The 20,085-nt window shown below is 35.3% G+C and overlaps 3 protein-coding genes across 5 annotated transcripts; 2 read left to right on the plus strand and 1 right to left on the minus strand.

Moving 5' to 3' along the window:
* Positions 1–2,780: 2,780 nt before the first annotated feature.
* Positions 2,781–5,711, plus strand: LOC121780779 (NAC domain containing protein 52-like). Its single transcript, XM_042178407.1, has 4 exons — positions 2,781–3,311; positions 3,817–4,094; positions 4,185–4,370; positions 5,034–5,711. Exons 1-4 carry the CDS (start codon positions 3,113–3,115, stop codon positions 5,532–5,534), a joined length of 1,164 nt encoding a protein of 387 aa, XP_042034341.1. The 5' UTR covers positions 2,781–3,112; the 3' UTR covers positions 5,535–5,711.
* Positions 5,712–7,471: 1,760 nt separating this feature from the next.
* LOC121782235 (NAC domain-containing protein 78-like) lies at positions 7,472–10,904 on the plus strand. 2 transcript variants are annotated; one of them, XM_042179987.1, is made up of 6 exons: positions 7,472–7,745; positions 8,222–8,499; positions 8,931–9,161; positions 9,455–9,946; positions 10,023–10,134; positions 10,263–10,904. In XM_042179987.1, exons 1-6 carry the CDS (start codon positions 7,556–7,558, stop codon positions 10,673–10,675), a joined length of 1,716 nt encoding a protein of 571 aa, XP_042035921.1. In that variant the 5' UTR covers positions 7,472–7,555; the 3' UTR covers positions 10,676–10,904. The 2 variants fall into 2 exon arrangements, with proteins under 2 accessions (XP_042035921.1, XP_042035922.1); XM_042179988.1 differs by having other exon boundaries at positions 8,973–9,161.
* A 1,156-nt stretch (positions 10,905–12,060) lies between these two features.
* LOC121782236 (protein BTR1-like) lies at positions 12,061–16,889 on the minus strand. 2 transcript variants are annotated; one of them, XM_042179990.1, is made up of 8 exons: positions 16,662–16,889; positions 15,222–15,460; positions 15,029–15,135; positions 14,353–14,546; positions 13,081–13,157; positions 12,713–12,814; positions 12,585–12,646; positions 12,061–12,510 (listed from the first exon to the last, which is right to left on the minus strand). In XM_042179990.1, exons 1-8 carry the CDS (start codon positions 16,750–16,752, stop codon positions 12,423–12,425), a joined length of 960 nt encoding a protein of 319 aa, XP_042035924.1. In that variant the 5' UTR covers positions 16,753–16,889; the 3' UTR covers positions 12,061–12,422. The 2 variants fall into 2 exon arrangements, with proteins under 2 accessions (XP_042035924.1, XP_042035923.1); XM_042179989.1 differs by having other exon boundaries at positions 13,081–13,169.
* Between the last annotated feature and the right edge of the window lie 3,196 nt (positions 16,890–20,085).

The raw sequence follows: 20,085 nt of genomic DNA on the forward strand, positions 1-20,085 counted from the left end.
TTGGAGTAAAACCACTTTTTGGTGTAACATTTACTCAAAAATGGAATTGAGTTTAGCGTAAATTGTTGGAGATGACCTTATAGATAGCTCATAGGTCACTTGATTACTATTTTTTTTCTATTGCATTTGTTATTGAATTCTATGTAAAACTTTTTCTCAATTTTAGGTATTTTTATTATTCTTCAACAATATTGTTTTAACATGATGTCAACTTTTTGGATGATGACTTTTTCTCTCTTTTATCTATTAATAATGTTTGTTTTATGCCATCAATTTCGTTTGCTTAAATGTTTGCGGTTGAGGATTGTTTTTTGCTTTGATCTATTAGTATGTGGAGTATTGTTTTGCTATCCTAAATTTCATTTTTCACCTATAATTTTCTATTATGTGTTACGTAATTATGTAAGAGCATAATAATGCAATATCAATATTTCTCTCTATATCTATATGGTATATTCATCTCTTATTTTTTTAGCTTTAGACTTTTTCTGATTGAGCAATCACTACAAAAAACTTAGCTTTTAAGGACACAAAAATTGAACAATCACTAAAAAATAACCATAATTTAGGACACAAACGAAAGACCTTAAGTTAAGGACAAATTAATCTTTCGCTTTTTTAGGAAACTTTTAGTTGTGTCCCATAATTTTAGTTGGGACACCAATAATAAAAATATTTTATTAAACATTAATGGTATAATAAAACACATAAATTAGCATCCTTAATAGCATAAAAAAACGTTTCGTAACCTTTTTTTATTACAGTGAATTAAATTTCCCATATGATATTTAATATACAGACCTATCTCAAATAGGTGGTAACTAGATTAAAAAGAAAAATCGTTAACAAGTCTTATTTCATATTTTCTCTTATTTTTTTATGGCGAGTATGGAATCAATATTATACCAAGTCTTCGAAGCTGAATTCGAAAATGGAAAAAATAGACTGAAAGCGAATAAGCACATTATGCAAACCGATTTTAATTATTTTTTTAAAATTATCTTTTGTTGTGATATGTTATAGTTTTATTAGTTTTTAAAAATCTTATAAGGGTTTATAAATCCTTTTTAAAATTATTTTATATAAATCATTTTGGAAACTATTTTTTTGTAATGAGGCGAGACTCATTCTCCGCTAATAATATTTTAATTACTTTTATTTATATCTCTCTCTTACTTTACCAATTATGTATTAAAACTCGTGTCAAACTAAATGGTCATATTTTTCAGGGACGGATGAAGTATAATGTGTCATGAATCGTATAAGTGAGATACTAGCATATGATCGTTTGAGATTAATGTATAAGTATCGTACTTTAATATTCAGACAATATATATGATTGTTTGACTATTAATTACTAATGACCATAATAATATAATTATTTGTTTTTAGAGATTAACATGTAAACTAATTAAATCATAATCCTATAATAATGAGACTTGGTACTTTAGGCTTCTATATACTATAGTAATTACTACTAGGGTAGCAAAATAATTCCTTTAAATATAAAAGTCCACATTTTAAATTGTCCATGCATTAATGTCATGATTGTAGCAGCATTTATTTTTGTAAATAAAATAAAATTAATATATGATGATTTTAAAATTTAATTTTGATATTATTACAAACAACTGTAATGTGTTGGATTATTTACCAATTTTTATATTAAATTATTGATACATACATTATACATATTCATTTTATATATATTTCTTAACTTTTATAAATTCGAATTATGATAAATTAAAGATCTGTACAATCATACAGGTTTTACGCTAGAGTGTATTAATCTCAAATATTCCATGAACCCTTTGTATAGTGTCGAGGCGCAGTAGAAATTTTCATATGAACTCCCCAAAAAAATCGATAAAATGTCTACTTGGATTTACATATACTTTAGTAATATATTGTGTGTTAAATTGAGATCGATTAAGAAATTTATAAACGTTCCTTGCGATTTTTGGGATCAGATAGAATGTTTAGTGAAGTTTTTAAGAAATAAAGAAAAAATGAAAGTAGACTTTAATTAGTCGTATATGAATATATAATGAGTATATCGGATAATGATAATATAATCTATATTACAATAGCATTTGTATTTTTATATGAAAAAATTTGTGATTCACAATGTAAAAAATGTCATTTCCCTGTGTTGCAGATAGGTTAAGCAAAGTGATGGTACTGATTTCACAAATGATAAAGTTTTGTTTGTTTTGCAAGAAAAAGTCAGAAAACTATTGCTTTCAAATCCACTTTTATAGCTGCAAGTAACATTTTTTGAAGAGGAGTGTCCAACTTGGTTTCTTGCTTTCAAGTTCCAAGTTAAGTGCTAATCATTTTTTTAATGTGTATTTTGTCATGCTTTAATATCAGTGCTTTTGATTATGAATATTAAGACTTATACCTATCTCTTCATAGTGGTGTGTTATTTATTTGGGTTAATTGTTAAACAAGTAATCAAGTTGTAACTTTTGTTTTAGACATGTCTTTCAAATTTTCATTTATTCCAATTACTTTGATTTTAATATTTTTCATTTATTTACGCGTTCTAAAGCAAATAAAACGTGGGTCGGGTTTGGCCGGGCTTATCAGTGTTTGAACATAATACCTCACTCGGTCGGATCGGGAAATGACCGGACCGAAAACCCACATTCTTCTCAAGCACTATGAGAAAAGATAAGTTTTTTTCTTTCAAGAAATAGAAATCTGAACAAATGAAATGGAATCCAAAGCATATATGTATAGTAAAAAATATATATAGAGAGAGAGAGGATTCTTCCAAAAGCAAGCAATATTAATTTAAATCAACAACAAAAAAAAATCAATGAATAAGCAAGCAAGATTACTTTATAGCCATCTTCTCCTCTTTTCCATCGATAAATCTTGGATTTCCGTGTCAAGCAAGCATCCCCACAGCTCAATTTCTTAATCCATGGGCAATAACCAAACCCCAACTCCATAAATTCCCCTTCCCATCTCCTTCACTTGCCCCCTTTTCTTGCCTTGTAATCCTCCTCCTCACCCACTTTTCACCTCTCAATCTTCTTTTTGGGGCTCATGAAAAATTGATTAGCGCTTGATTATTTCATTTGCGAAGCTTAAGCTGCGGGAAATGGGACAGGAGGCGGCTGTTGTTGGCACGACGGCGGGAGCGCCGCCGCCGACCTCTCTAGCGCCGGGGTTCAGATTCCACCCCACCGATGAGGAGCTCGTCAGGTACTACCTCAGGAGGAAGGCTTGCGGGAAGCCGTTTCGGTTTCAAGCTGTGATTGAGATCGATGTCTACAAATCTGAGCCCTGGGAGCTCGCTGGTATGCTCTAGATTCAATCAATTTTTCAATTTTTTGCTTCTGATTTTTCGATTCGATTGGTATCTTTTCGAGTAGCGTTGTGTTGGCGCAGTTTGTTTTTCGTTAATTGGATCGAATTTTGTTGCTGGATGTGTCAATCTCTGTTTTGATTTTGCTGATACTGTGTGTAGTGTGTGAATTTACTGATGATTTGATGGAAGATGAAATATTGCTTATTTGGATCATTTTTTGTTACTGGATGTGTTAATCTCAGTTTTGATTTTGCTGACACTGTGTGTAGTGTGTGAATTTACTGATGAATTGGTAGGAGATGACGAAATATTGCTTTTCAGTCTGTGAAGTGAAGTGCAAGAAATCTCTAAAAATTGATTATAAATATTGAATTTGATGATGTTTGGAAAGGCTAGTTGTTGATCTGTTCATTTCGAAACTTGATTGTGATGTTTATTGAATTGGTGATCCTAATCTGCTAACTGATCTGATGTGGTTGTTTGGTTTGGATAAGATTACTCATCTCTGAAGACGAGAGATCTCGAGTGGTACTTCTTCAGCCCCGTGGACAGGAAGTACGGGAATGGGTCTCGCCTGAACCGTGCCACAGGTAAAGGCTACTGGAAAGCGACGGGAAAGGATAGAGCCGTGCGCCACAAGAATCTGACTATAGGGATGAAGAAGACGTTGGTGTTCCATAGCGGGCGAGCGCCTGATGGCAAGCGAACCAATTGGGTGATGCACGAGTATAGGCTCTGCGACTCAGAGCTGGAACGGGATGGGGTCATACAGGTATGCAAGTGATTGTGATTTAAGCTGATGAATATCTTTAGTTGCAAAGGTGTGGAATGTTAAGTGAGCTTTGTTGCTTTGTGAGGAAAGGATGCGTATGTGCTGTGTAGAATCTTCCAAAAGAGCGGCCTGGGACCCCCGAATGGGGACAGGTATGCCCCTTTTGTCGAAGAGGAATGGGACGAGGATGCAGTGGTGGTGGTGCCTGGAGGAGACACTGAAGATGAAGTGGTCAATGGTGATGAAGCACGAGTTGAGTGCACTGATCTCGATCAGGTTTGTTTCTTTTTGGGATGTTTGCTTGTATGCTTCCTATTTAGGATTTGCATCACCACTGGCGTGATTGGTTTCGTCGTATGCGCCATCTTTAAAGAAAAGGCATTTGATCTATTTTGTAACTGCAGAAAATCCAATTATTTAGCTTAAGGCATTTGTGTCGTTGCAAATTTGAAGTAATTTACAAGTCACGAAACTGATCTTCTTCCGTGTATAACGGAATCACGCTCGTTCCTCCTTTTTCCACTTATAAACCGGTATAAAATGCTTAAGAATTACGCCTTTCATGCATGGGAGATGCTATGAGACGAGCCTTGTTATCTAAGCATGCTCAATGCAGTTAACTGGTTTTCGCTAGCGTAGATTTCTTGTAATGTATGCGTTCTAGCCCTTGATTGCTCGTGGATTAGGCTATATACATAGCCTTCTTGTTTATTATCACTATTAAATGCATAAAACTGGTGTCTTTCAAGCATGATTTGAGATGACCCTTGTTATCTAATCTTGCTCAATGCAGTTAACTGGCTTTCGTTAGCGTATATCTCTTGTATTATTTCGTCCTAGATCTTGATTGCTCGTGGCTTAGGCCATACACACTCTTCTTGCTTATTTTACATGAAAATTTTCCAGTCGAGTTGTGATGTGACTTGGATCTGTTAACAGGAGAGTCCGCCTCTCACGATGGCTCCTCCCCAGACGGAGAACCCGACAGAGACACAATCTCTTCCATTTATGTGCAAGAGGGAGAGATCAGAAGACCCCGAGCTGCTCTCTTTATCTCAAAGCAAAAGGGGGAAGCCCGACGAGGATCCCAACTCAGGCCACGCAAACGGATCCGAAGATTCAACCACGACCAGCCAGGATCCTTGTACAATGATGATGACGACAAATTTTTCCTCCGGACTGCTGGAGTTTCCTCTATTGGAACCGATAGAAAACCAGCCCGTGAGCACGCTGGCATTCGACTCCTCCAACCTAGAGAAGTCGGTGCCTCCCGGGTACCTGAAATTTATCAGCAACTTAGAGAATGAGATCCTGAACGTCTCCATGGAGCGGGAGACGTTGAAGATTGAGGTGATGAGAGCCCAAGCAATGATCAACATTCTTCAATCGCAGGTGGAGCTAGTGACCAAGGAAAACGAGGACTTACGGAGACATGCCTAGGAGGACGATGAACATGGTATGTATATGTAATTTTCGGGGCCGGATTCCATCTCCATTGCTTCGGTAGAGAGATACTTGGTTCTGTAGTTTGGTGCGGACGAACTACGCGTCTGTCGAAATTTCTATGGTCTTTTGTCGAACCTACCTCGTTTCAATAAAATATTATGTTTAGAATAATGATCGTTGTTGGCCTCCGACTTCCGTTTCCGTCGTGTTAAATTTTTGCGTTTTATTATTCAAAATACAAATACAAATACAAATACAAATACAAATACAAATACAAATACAAAATGATCATGAGCCATGCATGTCCAATTCCATGCATCGACATATGATCATGAGTTCGAATCCATTGAGTGTGAGAATATATATATATATGTACGCCAACATGAACACGACATGCATTTAAAGCACGAAGAGCTGGAAGAATATATTGTTTGGACCATTGTTAGATAAAATTAGATACAGCCAGCCAGCGCATTTGTGTGGTCGATATGTTGTGATATGGGTTGTTTATTGCTTTTAATATACTACTACTCTATTTGGATTATTGGATATAGATCATGAGTTAGTATTCTTATTCAGTGAAGCAAGATATATTCCACTGCAATGCTTTCACTTCTAAATCATCAACTTATACTGATTTTTCAGTTACGAGCTCTCTTTCAAACATTTGCATACTTGTTCGACACCTAATACTCTTATCCACTACTTCTTGAGATGTTAGATTTTTATTTATTTCATCATATAAATGAAAATATATATCATAGCGAAGTGTATGTGAATTTCATACAATTAAATTATGAATATCCAAAAAAAAAAAAAACTATCTTCACCTATGTAACAAACGAGCAATGAGCCATTAAATATCAATATGAAATAAGGATCTAGAATATTCCACTCGCTTAAATATCAATATGGTTTTAGACTTTAGTGGTATGAATATCCTATTACTTGGCGTTAGTCAAACCACACAAGCCAAAGCGCCGTGTAGACGATTGCGATGACGTCGTTCTTTATTTTTATTGTTAAAATCTTTTATGGTTTTCTTCTTGATTCTTTCCCAAATCGTAGAGTCGAATCAAGCAGGGTCCGAACTCTATAAAATAGAGTTCATTAGAGAGTCAAAATATCGAGAAGAAGAAATAAAAAGCTTATTCTCAAAACCCTAATTCTTCATTTTCCACCGCTCTCTTTATTCCTGCCAATAATCTCTGCAAAACAGGTGCTCCGATCCCCCGATAGGTCTCTAAGGCCTATCACAAACGCACAACAAACTCAAGCATCAGTTATTCGGGAACCAAAATAATTTCCTTGGAAATATAACAACTCATCGAAACTACCGCCCTCAAATTCTCTTTTTTGGCCGCAGACCCGAATCGGACAATAACCCGAATCACCGAACCGAATTTATTTTATTTTTAAATTCTCACTTGTGTTTATTAAATTTGTAGCCACTGTAGAAATATGATAGATCATCGAATTATTCCTTCTTCTTTTTTATATAATTTTCACATTGGATAAACCAAAGTTTCCTAATTTATAATCAAGATTGCAGAAGTAATGAGTTTGAGAATGAAAACTTTATTTAATACTACTACTCAGTTTTACTATAAATAGTGTTTGAAATAACCAATGCGCAATGCAAACATAAAATGCCTTTCCAATTTAGATGTGTTTATATTTTGTAAATAATAAAATTACCATTGTTACATCTTACAACCAATTAAACCGAGTTAAAATGGGTGTTTTATCAAATCTTTTTCACAATAAGGGTATTCGGGCGCGACCCGTACCCGGAAGAATCTAAAGCGGTGGCCACGCCACGTTGTTCAGTTGAAATTTCAAAAAGCCGTGGCGCAGTCCGTCACCGAAACCCGAATTAAATTCGGATCATCCATATTTATTTGAATAAAATTAATTAGATATTAGCTACTTCTCCTACAAGCATAGACTCTTTTATAGAAAGCTCACTCTTCCTTCATTTCGAATTCAACCCTAAATCTTCCACGAATTGACGAATGGAAATCGCCATCGCCGGGAAGAAGAAGAAGAGCTCTCCCAATATGCTCGCGCCGGGGTTCCGATTCCACCCTACGGACGAGGAATTGGTGCGCTACTATCTCCGCCGGAAGGTCTGCGGCAGAGGTTTCCTATTCCATGCCATCTCCGATATCGATATCTACAAGGCTGAGCCTTGGGATCTTCCTAGTAAGCACTTCTCCGATTTTCATAACTTTAGTTGTTGTGTAGTCATTTTTTTCTTTACTCTTTTGATTAATTTTCTTCAGCTGGTTTTGGAATTGAAGGATGATTATTTGATTTAAGTTTTTGATGATTTCTCTGTTTGATAGGATTTGATTTCTAGTTGATGAGGTATTGTTGGACTAATTGCATTTTGATCTGAATCGTGGATCGTGTTGATTCTAATTTCATGTGTATTGCTTGAATTTCAGCTGTTATTGCATGTCCTTTGTTTTGAGAGGTGTAATTGATCTGTGACATATGTCTATTATTAACATTTAGTGCTGAAGTTCTTGTGGTAGTCACCTTTCTGTTCATATTCAAGACTGTTGCTTTACATGGATTTATTTATGATTTATGATTTTACTGTGGACACTAGTGGGTTGGCCAATTTGTTTGTGTATGGTTTCAAGCATTACAGTAGTAATCTTTGGTGGTTGCAGGCTTCTCGAAGCTGAAGACTAGGGATCTGGAATGGTATTTCTTTAGTATGCTGGATAAGAAATATGGTAACGGAGCAAGGACGAACAGAGCCACTGAAAAAGGGTATTGGAAGACCACTGGAAAGGACAGGGCTGTCTACCACAGAGGGCAGATTGTTGGGATGAAGAAGACTCTTGTATATCACATTGGGCGTGCTCCAAAGGGACAGAGAACCAACTGGGTTATGCATGAGTACAGACTCACTGACTTGGAGCTGGAGAGAGCTGGTATTCATCAGGTAAGATCACACATTTTTATGGCTTAAAACTTTCACTGGTAGAATTAGTATATGATCAATATGAATGAAAAAATAAAAAAAAATCGGGGTAGGTTTGGACTTTGGAAGAAAAGAACCTGATATAGGAACTGGCAGTGTGTAACCCTAAACCCTAAACTTTCACTGGTAGAATTAGTATATGATCAATATGAATGAAAAAATAAAAAAAATTGGGGTAGGTTTGGACTTTAGAAGAAAAGAACCTGATATAGGAACTGGCGGTGTGTAATCCATGCTACACGCGTCAGTTGTATTCTATCAGGTTCATTATCCATTTTCCATCCACTATGCATAATATAGGTTCACACACATGCATGTGTATATATAATTATATATGGTAGATGATTCACCTGGTGCGAACATAGTAATCATTTGTCATGATCCTAGAACAGGTAATCTTTTATTTGCTGACTGTATGTACTTTCGTGGAAAAGGATGCATTTGTGCTCTGTCGTGTCTTCCAGAAGAGTGGATCTGGGCCAAAGAACGGTGAACGATATGGAGCACCATTTGTGGAAGAGGAATGGCTGGATGATGACTCGGAATTGATTCTAAAAGCTGAGGCTGGAGAGGTGGTTGACTTTGGGGATGATGCTTATTTGGATGGTGATGATCTTGAGCAGGTTTGTACACATTACTGATAGTGATTGCCTCAGTTTCTGCCTGATGGTAAACATGTCAATAAAAGCATGGGACCCAATGTCTGAGACTAATATTTCTTGAACTGGCATTGCCTTCTTAGTTCTTACCAGAATGTTGGTATAGGATCTGGGACTATATGAAAACAATCATTACAGTCGGTGCTCTTCTTTTAGTTAAAAAGAATTTGGATGATCCGTCTCCATTTTTTTAAAATTACTCGTCACAGTATTATTTTCAAGGTCATTCTTACCTAACTAAAAGTTTTGGGTGCCAGATCCTTGGATCAGATATTCCATCTGCCGATTCCCCTCTTCAATCGAATTGTCAGCCTGCAGATGGCAGCTTTGTTGAGGGAACTGCAGAGTCCGTAGATGACGGCCCAAAGCTCTTATTGAATGCTGATGATCAGTATGGTGAACTCGAGCAGTATGATATACCTGCTCCATTTGATATGGATGTAAGAGCTGTCAAACATGGATTCATTGGTGAATCCAGCAAATCGGGGAATTCTGATGAGTTGGATTTCTTGCTTGATGAACCATTCCAAGAGAATCCTGATTACCTGCCATATGGCAATGTGGGCTTCATTGAAGCTAGTGATCTATCACATCCGGTTGAAGCTAATACTACTCATGACGACATGCTTGAGGAGTTTTTTAAATTATATGATGCCAATGTTGACAATTCACAAGACTTTGCATATGATTCCTTAGCTATGCTTGGAAGCGAGGACCTTATTCCTGGCGAGCCATTGTTTCCTTTTGAGGTAATATTAATCCCAAGATACATTGAGTTCTTTGCTCTTTCCAAACAAATTGCTGTAACTCATACTATCATGACAGGAACCCGAAGTTGGAGAGAAATCTACGTTACCCAGCGGACAACCTCTCAACTACAACAATGGCGACGCTGCACCATCATCTGATAAGCTTGACTCCTCGACATACGAATCAGGTACACAAGATGCTCTTCTTTTGAAGGCTCCGTCCGGTATTAACCGCCAAGCCCTAGTATTCATGCTATATTTCCACTGATTAACTTGCCTTGCGTGTCCAACTAACCCGGTCTCTCATATGTTGCAGATTTCCAGTATCCATTCTTCAAACAGGCCAGCCAGATGCTGGGCAGCATCCCTGCTCCACCAGCCTATGCTGCCGAGTTTCCTTCAAAAGATGTCATGCGTCGTCTCAATACTTTATCACAGCCTTCTACATCAGCTCATGTCACTGCCGGCATGTTCCAGATAAGAAACTTGTCCACGGATGGCAATGGAGTAGACAAGTTACTAAGCAAGCCTGCAAACCTCAACATCGTACTCTCATTTGGGTATTCACGAGGGGAGGATGGTTCTTCCCGTCTGGAGTCGAGCATAAGCCTGCTTCCCGGGAAGACAGTGGCGATGATGCTGTCAAGGGGTTGGTTCTACTTCATGTTCTTCTGGATCCTAGTGCTCTCTATCAGCTACGAGCTAGGGATCTGTATATGTGCAAAGTAAGACGAGGGAATCTCCAATCCCGCTAACACTCTATCGTGTAAGCAAAGATCTAATCTGCATACTCATTGAATGTCAGTGAGATTTGCTTGCCTTTGTCGAAACAGATGTTTAGGATTAATAGAAATTTTTAAGTCTTGGAGCAGTGTGATTGGCTTCTATCATACTGTTATTGAAGTTATTCATGGACTAAGTCTGTATTATAGAGTCTGGTCTGTTGAGACTTTTTTAATTTTAGCGTCCCATAAGGTGCCCACGGTCCCGGAACCGCCGGTTACGGTTTTAGAAATTGCCGAACCGGAACCGAACCGCGAGGGTGTTTTGCGGTTACGGTTCCTGTTCCGGTTTCTAAACTGCTGGTTTTGGTTTCGGTTCCGAATCGGCGGTTTTTCAAGGTTTCGAACCGCCGGTTTTTTGCGGTTCCGGCTTGGTTTCACAGTTTTTCGCGGTTCCGGTTTGAAACCGTCCGGAACCGGCGGTTCCGGCACGGTTTCGGTTCGAAAATTTTTGAACCTGAACCGAACCACGGTTCAAAAATCAACGGTTTCGGTTCGGATAAATTCTCACGGTTTCGGTTCGGAATCGTAACCGACGGTTACGGTTTTGGTTTTAACCACCGGTTCAGTAAACCTTGGGCTGGTCTACCTATAATGTTTAACACGCCATTTACTGTTTCCAACTTTTTATTGATACACTTCAATTCGGATATTAAAAATTAGTATTTCCGTCTCAGTCTCACCCATAAAAACATGTTTTTTACAATTTAAACATCATTATTTTTACTCTGGACATTGAGGTAGTACGGATTTAATGACAGGATTATAATGCAAAAATTGATTAAGGAATAAAAAAAAAGAGATTGGAGTATGATAATAGAAAATGAGGCATGCGACAAATCTCAAAAAAAGAGGAACTTGTCTAAAATGAAAGGGGATAAACCTTTTTAGGATGAACCAAAATGAAAAAAGAACATATTGTGCGGGGAAAGAAAGGATCCATTTTGAATTACTTCTAATAAAATTAGATCAGTTATGATTATGTAAGTTAAAGCTTATCACAATTGGAAGCTATTAAAACTAGATCAATAAATTAACTTGATTACTTGTTCTTGTTTACATATTCCTTTTCGTATATTCCAAAATACAATCTACTTTCTTTTACGAATTATCTGCGAAAAATTTTACTGAAAAAACTTTATTTAGTACTCCATATGTGAAAACAACGTGGAACAATAAATAAAGGTAAAATAAAACATTAGTAATGGACGCATTCTGGTTCCAATATACTGAATACAACAACCAAAATCAGTTCAAACAAAACGACGGCTTGACAGATAAAATCAAACATAAAAAAAAAAGTTTATAAGGAAATAGAAAAGAATAACAACAGACAAGAAAAAGCCAAAATTTTTATCACAGATTCCATAGTTCAGAACATGTAATGAAGTTTATCCATAACAGATTACAACTGTATAAAGACAGCACAAACCAGATTTGGTATTTCCTCAATAAATATTTTACTATTTGCCTTCCTCTTCTAAAATAAGAAGTTCATGCCAACAACTTAGATAGTGTGTGAAGCTCCCTGAAGTAAAATGTGTAATTATCCCCTCCCTTTAATCAAGTTCCATTGCTAAACCGTAACAAACGAACAAGTTTTCTATTTTTTCGATAACGCTAAAATAAATACCACACGATCCAGAACGAGGTATCTTTAACATAATCAGACATGAAATCGAGCAGTGCTCACATTATTGCTCAGTAACGGAAGCAACTTTCCGGGATATCATAGACTCGGCCATGTGAATAGCTCTTTGAGACCCAGTGATGGTAACTTTCCTGCAAGAAGAGTAGGGTGAGTAGGTGTGGTGTTTTGATTAGCTGAGTAGTATTAGAAAGCTATGTTAGCATACCTATCTGATGTCCCGGACATGAAATCGCCTCTCTCTGATATCTTTATCCTGGCTCCACTAAGCTGCAGTAGAAAAGACACGTAAGTACAAAGAACGAGCCAAAATGAAATTTGAGACCTTTTACATACCTGGCTCAACTCCATAATATTCCTTCCGCCACGGCCAACGACAATTCCGATATGTTCGTCTGGAATGCCAATAGTTACGGAACTGCTTCTGTCCTCCTGCATCTGCACAAACACACTTAATCTTCGTAAACACTCATAATGACCTGGACATAGCACAAAGTGGACGTTTCTATTGTAAGATCTTGCAGCAGAGTATGACATATCATTGCATTTACTCTCACATAATATGAAAGGATGACGAGAAACCTTTTGATAGAAACCCTTTTCGGTAGGAGTAGAAGTTCATAGCCACTTAATCAAACTATTCAGCACAAAGTAGATTACACAAAATAAGAGATTGAGCAAATTGATTAAATATGATCACGAACCTTGTTCGGAAGCCTATTATTCTGATACTTCCCTCCAGCACCATTTGGTCCATAGTTCATCCCGTTATATGCCACCGCTGAAATGGAGGCTACAAGCAATGATAAACATAATCCAAAAGTACATATGCATTTTGTTAGATTTCAAATAACTATCGAATAAACAAATAGGGCACATCCCATGAAGGTATTTTTTCAGGACATTTGCAACATATGCTCGTCATGCTAGAAGCTCAAAACCTTGGCAATGGCTGTTAGTACTATTCTATTGTCTTTGTTTTCTTCTCGTTTCTTTGTTCCAAAACAAAACCTGACATACATACAGTTTTCTGAAGCATTTTAAGCAAGCATGCATCAAGAGCTTGTTTGCTTGAGTTAACACATCTTATTCTCAATTTCAAGATTTGTTGGTTTAGAGAACTTGAAAACAATTTTTGTGATTCTACTACCCTACTTTACGCACAAGATTCCATCTACAATACAAAAATGTCAACCATGTTTAAAAAAATGTTCAATATTGTTCATACTTCTCAGGGACATTCATGAAATAATTTGACATCCACAAGCAATGCTATCTCACAATTTTAAAACAAAAATTGATTTTTATGATTACATAATTCCCCCAAACATTGATACTCCAACTTCAAGAATTCTCAACCTAACACCCTCATTTTTACCATCAAAACAAGTGACCTCTAATGTTATCCAGCTGCAACCCAGCAGCACATATACTCAAAATAATCCAAATCGATGCAAAAAAGAGCATCCTATAATAAGTCAAAAAATTTAGTTTTTCCCACAATGGAAGGCTTAGATACTGAAGATCATCAACTTATTGAACTATTGGGTTTCACATTGTAGACAAGGGCAATATTTGTATAATAGTCAAACTATTAAAAATTAAGTGAGATGACATAGCTAAAAAGGAAACTGCATTGATTAACTAAAGAAGTTCTTCATTCATTCGAGGGAATGCTCCAGATTCATTGTTTTTACATTTTTTTTCTGGAGAAAAATATGTAGTGTCATGGGACATTTTACCTGTTAGTGTATAGTTTGCTTTTATATTAGCCAAAATATAGTATATGACATTTGTCATTAGAACCGACAAGTAGAGGGATGTATTGTTATAATTCATCAAGAAACTTGAATCTGATTCTCACAGCTATAGGATTTTGCTTTCATCAACAGTACAGACTATAGAAGACAATATGTACAGATATCATTGCAATGGAAAACAAAAGTCAACGAGTATATGTTTTAAGAGAACAATACCAGCATATGGAAATGGAGCATTGGCAGACTGCAGGTAATGTTGATCCTCTACCAATTTCTGTAGGATAAGATCAATAGCTCGCATTTGTTCTTCTGGGGCACCACCAACAGTCACTAATCTATCATGCAAGCCAGGGTAAAAGTTGTCCTGGGGAGATATTTTAATGCTAGCTCTGGAGTCTTCAATCAGTGACCTGTTTCAACAATTAGTTAGTTTCAATCCAAACATATATTACATCTACCCGCATAAGCTACTCATGTCTCTCTGATTACATAACAGCTTATCCAAAGACCTCCAAAGACAACTCAAATAGCAAGCACTTCACATTTTTAGTAGGATCTCAATAATTGAAATTTCTAGTCAAATACAGGTAAAATTGAGAAAGTCTTGCACTAAGTCTAAAAGATAAATACCAAGTGAGCATTGATAGGTAATTCTGTTCATTTAAAGTACAGTGACGGATAGAAAAGGAATAGTCACTTCTCTTGTGGCATAATTAAATGTGTACAAGATTCTTCTGTGGGCAGGAAAGATTATAAATATACAATTTTAGACATGCATCCAAAGGAACATATTAATGATTTCACATGCATTTGCATCTTTTTATTTACATACTTACTTAACATAAATCTGGAAATGTATGGCTTAACAAGGAAATCAAACTAACATGCTGACCTTATAATAGCTCCACCTTTTCCAATTATTCCACCACAAGAGCTATTGGGCACAACCAGTCTAATTTTCGACTCAGGATCAACCTGACCACCATCTTCTACATAAAACTAATCAAAGAAGAAAATATATCCACTTAGTCAAAAGTCATCTATCCAAATGGTCCTCTCCAAAAACATTTAAAAATTGTCCTCACCTCATCCAGTAGTTTAGACATAATGAGATCAAGTGCTTTTAATATGTCGTCAACTCTTCCAGATACCATGACAACCCTATCAGATGTGCCAGGAAAGTACTCATAGTTGCGCGACAACTGGATGCGTGCTCCAGATTGTGACTGAATATCATTAATTGTTGAACCACCTTTTCCAATTACAGAGCCAGCTTCAGCATTTGATAAGAGGAACCTAACATGAGTGGTCTTCTCTTCGCTATCTGTCCATTACCAAAAAAGAAAACAAATAAAGAAGAGTAAACTTATGTCTGTGAATTCATACATCAAAATGATAAGGAAACACCTCAGAACACTATATAACTGTTCATACATCAAAATAATTGGGAAACACTTATCCAATAAAATTTTGAAGCTTTAAATGAATTAATTCCTTCGATCCACACTAATCAGACGAAGGTTGAGATCACAATATTTTTAGAGGCTTTACACTACAGTTTTTCTCACGAAATTAGTTTTTGGAGAATTGGAGACATCCTCATTTCAAGTAAGAAACTTTTTAAAGCAACATTGCCATTTTCAGAAACAAGACATTATTGAGGCATCCGAATACAGCAATCCAATTTGAGATATTGTGAAAGATGGTGGAATCAAATGTGAAGTTTCTCTCATTCACACCATGGAATCAACATGGAAACTTCCTCATCCACACAAGACTGGAGTCTGCTACGTGAAAGCTCCACAGCTCACTTCTCATGCAAGATGTAATTGCCATGTCAGCTTAGATATTTTGGAGAAGTTAGTTAAGAAGTGAGTTAGTCAGTTTGTTAGTTAGAAGTTAGTTACAGATATTTTTGTTTCCTTTCTTAGCTGAAGACTTTGTATAAATAGAGTAGATTGCTGCCTTGTATCTTTTGAATTCTCAATCAATAAGATTGATTCCCTTTTCTCTCGGATCATATGAATCCTCTTCATACTTTTTCTACAGATATTTTATTCCTGCTAATACGACATATCCCAGCTCAATTGATTGAGACCACAAAACTTCACAAAAAATCTCCAAAATAAAGACTGTCGCAGATAAGGCTGTCTCGCAGTTCAGCTCCACGAATAGCAACAAATCATAATCCAATCTCAACATCCAACGTCGCACACGAACAAAATCAATAATCACAAACAAAATTAAAACACTGCCAATGTCAGCTCCAATGGTTTCAAACCGACAAATTACAACCGATTTAATCCACAATAATGACATCAAACCTCATCTCACCGCAATTCCAGCTACTAAACAACAAACGAGCTGAAGGAAACATAAATTCCACAAGTAATCCAAAATTTCACCCATTAAAACAGATCCGTAGCAAACAGATCTTCCGGAAATGAACATAAATCAAATTATCACCGCAAATGTGCATGTAGAAAATGAAATTAATACATATAATACGTAGAGGAAGGAGAAACCTGGCGGAGGAGGCGATGATTTGCGCGGCGACGATTGATTCTGCTGAACCTCGGGCGATACCTCAACGTATGCAGCTTTATCACCTTCCATTGCCACGAATGCCTGAACAACAGGATGCAATCGAGTATAGTTATGTATATGTAGAGAGAGAAAATGCAGAGTTTATGGTCAGAGCTATCGAAATCTAGAGAGAGAGAAGCGAGAGTTGAATAAACGTGTTGCGATTTTTTTTTATTGCAAATGGCCTTTGTTGATTTAGATTTACAATTTGGGCCATTTATTGTAACTAAGCCTGCTTTATTCCATTTCATGGGCTTTGAATCCATAAAACTGATACAAACATTTTTTTCCTTCTTTTTCTGTATTAGTAAATGGATTGTAATTTATTTTTCCTTTTATATAAAAGGATTGGATAATGATTTCATCGCTTATCTGAAGAAACTGAAAATTCAAAATACGAACTATGAAATCTGATCTGATCAAAAAATTCTGAAATTATATACAGAGTATTTTTAAAAGAATTAAAAATCCGATACCAAAATTTTGAAAACCCAGTACTAAAATTCGAAAATCTTATACTACCATATACCATAAGAATTGTTCAACGCAAAGGTTTTATATTTGTTAGGTTTATGATTACAATTTATTTTTATTACTGATATAAATATATTCGAATTACTTTGGATTTTAAAATATCCAATCTGATCTTAACATCTGAAATTATATAAAATTTGATCTGATCAAACTGAAATCCGAAAAGTGTGAACTAAATTCAAAATTTCGGTTTAGGTTGGTTAAGATCTAATTTTCGGATTTTGAATATTTTGCTCACCCGTTGTCTAATTTGTACTTTTGATATAAAGTTGTGGTGTTTTTGCAATAAGCCGAAAACTTGATAATATGAAGTATTATTTTTTGAGGTTTAAGTGGAGAATTGATATATAACATTTCAATTACTTGATGTAGACTAGATTATATACTAGTTTGTCAAAAGTGTGAAACAACTCATTATTATACAAAAACATTTACCACATTGCAAAAGATTAGTGCTACATGTGACAAGTTCCTTAAGGTATGCTCGGACTGATCAAAATCACAATCCCATAAAATTAATGGCAAACCAGAATTTCGACAATGTGGCCCAAACTAATGTTAATAATTTGTGAGGTATTTTTCGGTATTTGCATCTGTAGAAGCAATTGTGATATTGATAGTATAAAATGCGAGATAGATGGATAACGAGAGTGAAATAATTAGAGGGTGGTAATAGAAGTGAGAGACATGTACAATGATTTTTGTTAAAAGCAACGTCAACGTCGAAATAGCCGACAATAGCGTTGTCATAACTGTTATTAATAACAATTTTAATCTGCAACTAAGTATTGTATTTAATGTAAATTACAAATAGATGAATTAAAGGTATATTGTTTTTATTAAATAAAAAGAAAAAAAAGGGAGTTGCTGCTAACAAGGCAGTCCCAATGTCGAACAAGCAATAAGATCCGAACACATGCCTTAAAGGCTGAAGACCTCAATCATAATCACTTGCGTTATCTCCTCTTTGGTGGTGTTCGGTTGGAAATATAAAAAAATAATAATGAGATTCAATAGAGGATAAGATAAGATGGGCCTTGTCTTGGACTAAATCAGTATTACTAAATTTTATATTGATGTTTGGTTGAAGAGACTATTTCTAAGACACAATATTAGTTAAAAGTTCAATTAATCAAACTAATATAAAAATTATCATTAATTAAGCTTATTTATTATAAAATTTACAACACAATTTAAATCTATTCATTATCTAATACAGTACATAAATATTAATTAATTATATATTCAATAAAATATGAACAAAAAACTTATTTAATTATTACGAAGTAGGAGTAATACATAAATAGTGGGGCAATACAAGTACAAATGTACTAACTAGATTACCAGAGGTCCTAGGTTTATTTGAGTTTTTCTATTTTAATTATGAGCTTAAATGCACTACAAATTCTAAGTTTGTCTATTTAAAAAATTTAGCCCTCTCTATATTTTTCCCTCTCAATTTTAGTGAAAGCTTTTTTGTCCAAGAGTCATTATATAATAACATTCGGTAACTAAGTTAAGAAGATATAAGGTTGAATTAGAGAATTCGACTCGTGGAGAATGCGTAAGTAATCCACAGGTTTAAGAATACAAGATCATTATCATTTTATAAGCATGAAAAATAATCTTGTTATTATTATTATTATTTTTGCTTGCTAAATTTGCATCTAAATCTATAATAATTTTAAATCAATTCTACAACATCCTAAACTCGATTATTCTTCTTTTCTCATCTTCTCCTTCTCGTCAAAAGAAAATATTGCACAGTTGCTTGTAAATCTCTATTGACTGTCTCTCCAGAAATTTACCGTCACTTCATATCTATTGAAATTTGAAAATAATGATTTCCTTTCCATTTGGCACTGACGCTTTCCATTCTTCTTCTTTGTTGAACTATTGTACTCCATGCGTTCTACAATAAAAATCACATTTTGTCCTTTCGTTCCTTCCCATAATAAAAGTTACATTTTACTTTTACTATAAATGGTAAGTAGGTTCTCACATTCCACGAACTTACTTTACTCATATTCTATTATAAAATCAATATAAAAAGTGGACTTCATATTCCGCTAACTTTTCCAATCAATTACTCCCTCATCTCTTAAATTTTGTTACACATTGATCGTATGCAATGAAAAATGAATTGAAAAGTTCGTGGAGAGTATGTCATACTTTTATATATTAGTTTTATAATAAAATATGAGTTGAAATAAGTTAGTAGAATACCACCACCAAAAATGGTAAAAAGTGAAATGTGACAAATTTTGTGAGATGGACGAAAATGGAAAAATGTTACAAAATTTGAGATTGATTTTTTAGTGTAATTAAATTAGAATCTGAAGTGTAGCGAGACATCACTTAACAAAGGAGCTCTTAACTTAATCTAACATATTACTCCCTCCGTCTCAGTTTAAGAGTCACATTTTGTCATTTAAGTTCGTCCCAGTTTAAGAGCCACATTTAGAATATACCATAGTTGGACATAAAATTTAACCTCATTATTCATCAAATTTACACTCAAATGTCATTACTTTCATAAAAATAAAACAAAATAAAATTCTAAACATACAAAAAGTCAAAAGGGTCTCACTTTAATTATTACACACTCCACTAATTTCTTAAAACTCGTGTCATAACTAAATCTTCCTCTTAAATTAGAATGGATGGAGTAATTAAATGCATTAATTATAACTTCAACTAGAAATAGTGTAAGTAGTTTGTGACGGGCTGAAATTGAACAGTGCAAGTAACATGAGACGGAGAGTATTTTTTAAAATCCATGCCTACTCAGAATATGACTCATGTTGTATGATCGAGGGAGTATCATTT

The sequence above is a fragment of the Salvia splendens genome, chromosome 20, assembly GCF_004379255.2.
Source record: "Salvia splendens isolate huo1 chromosome 20, SspV2, whole genome shotgun sequence".
In the NCBI taxonomy this organism is placed as follows: Eukaryota; Viridiplantae; Streptophyta; class Magnoliopsida; order Lamiales; family Lamiaceae; genus Salvia; species Salvia splendens.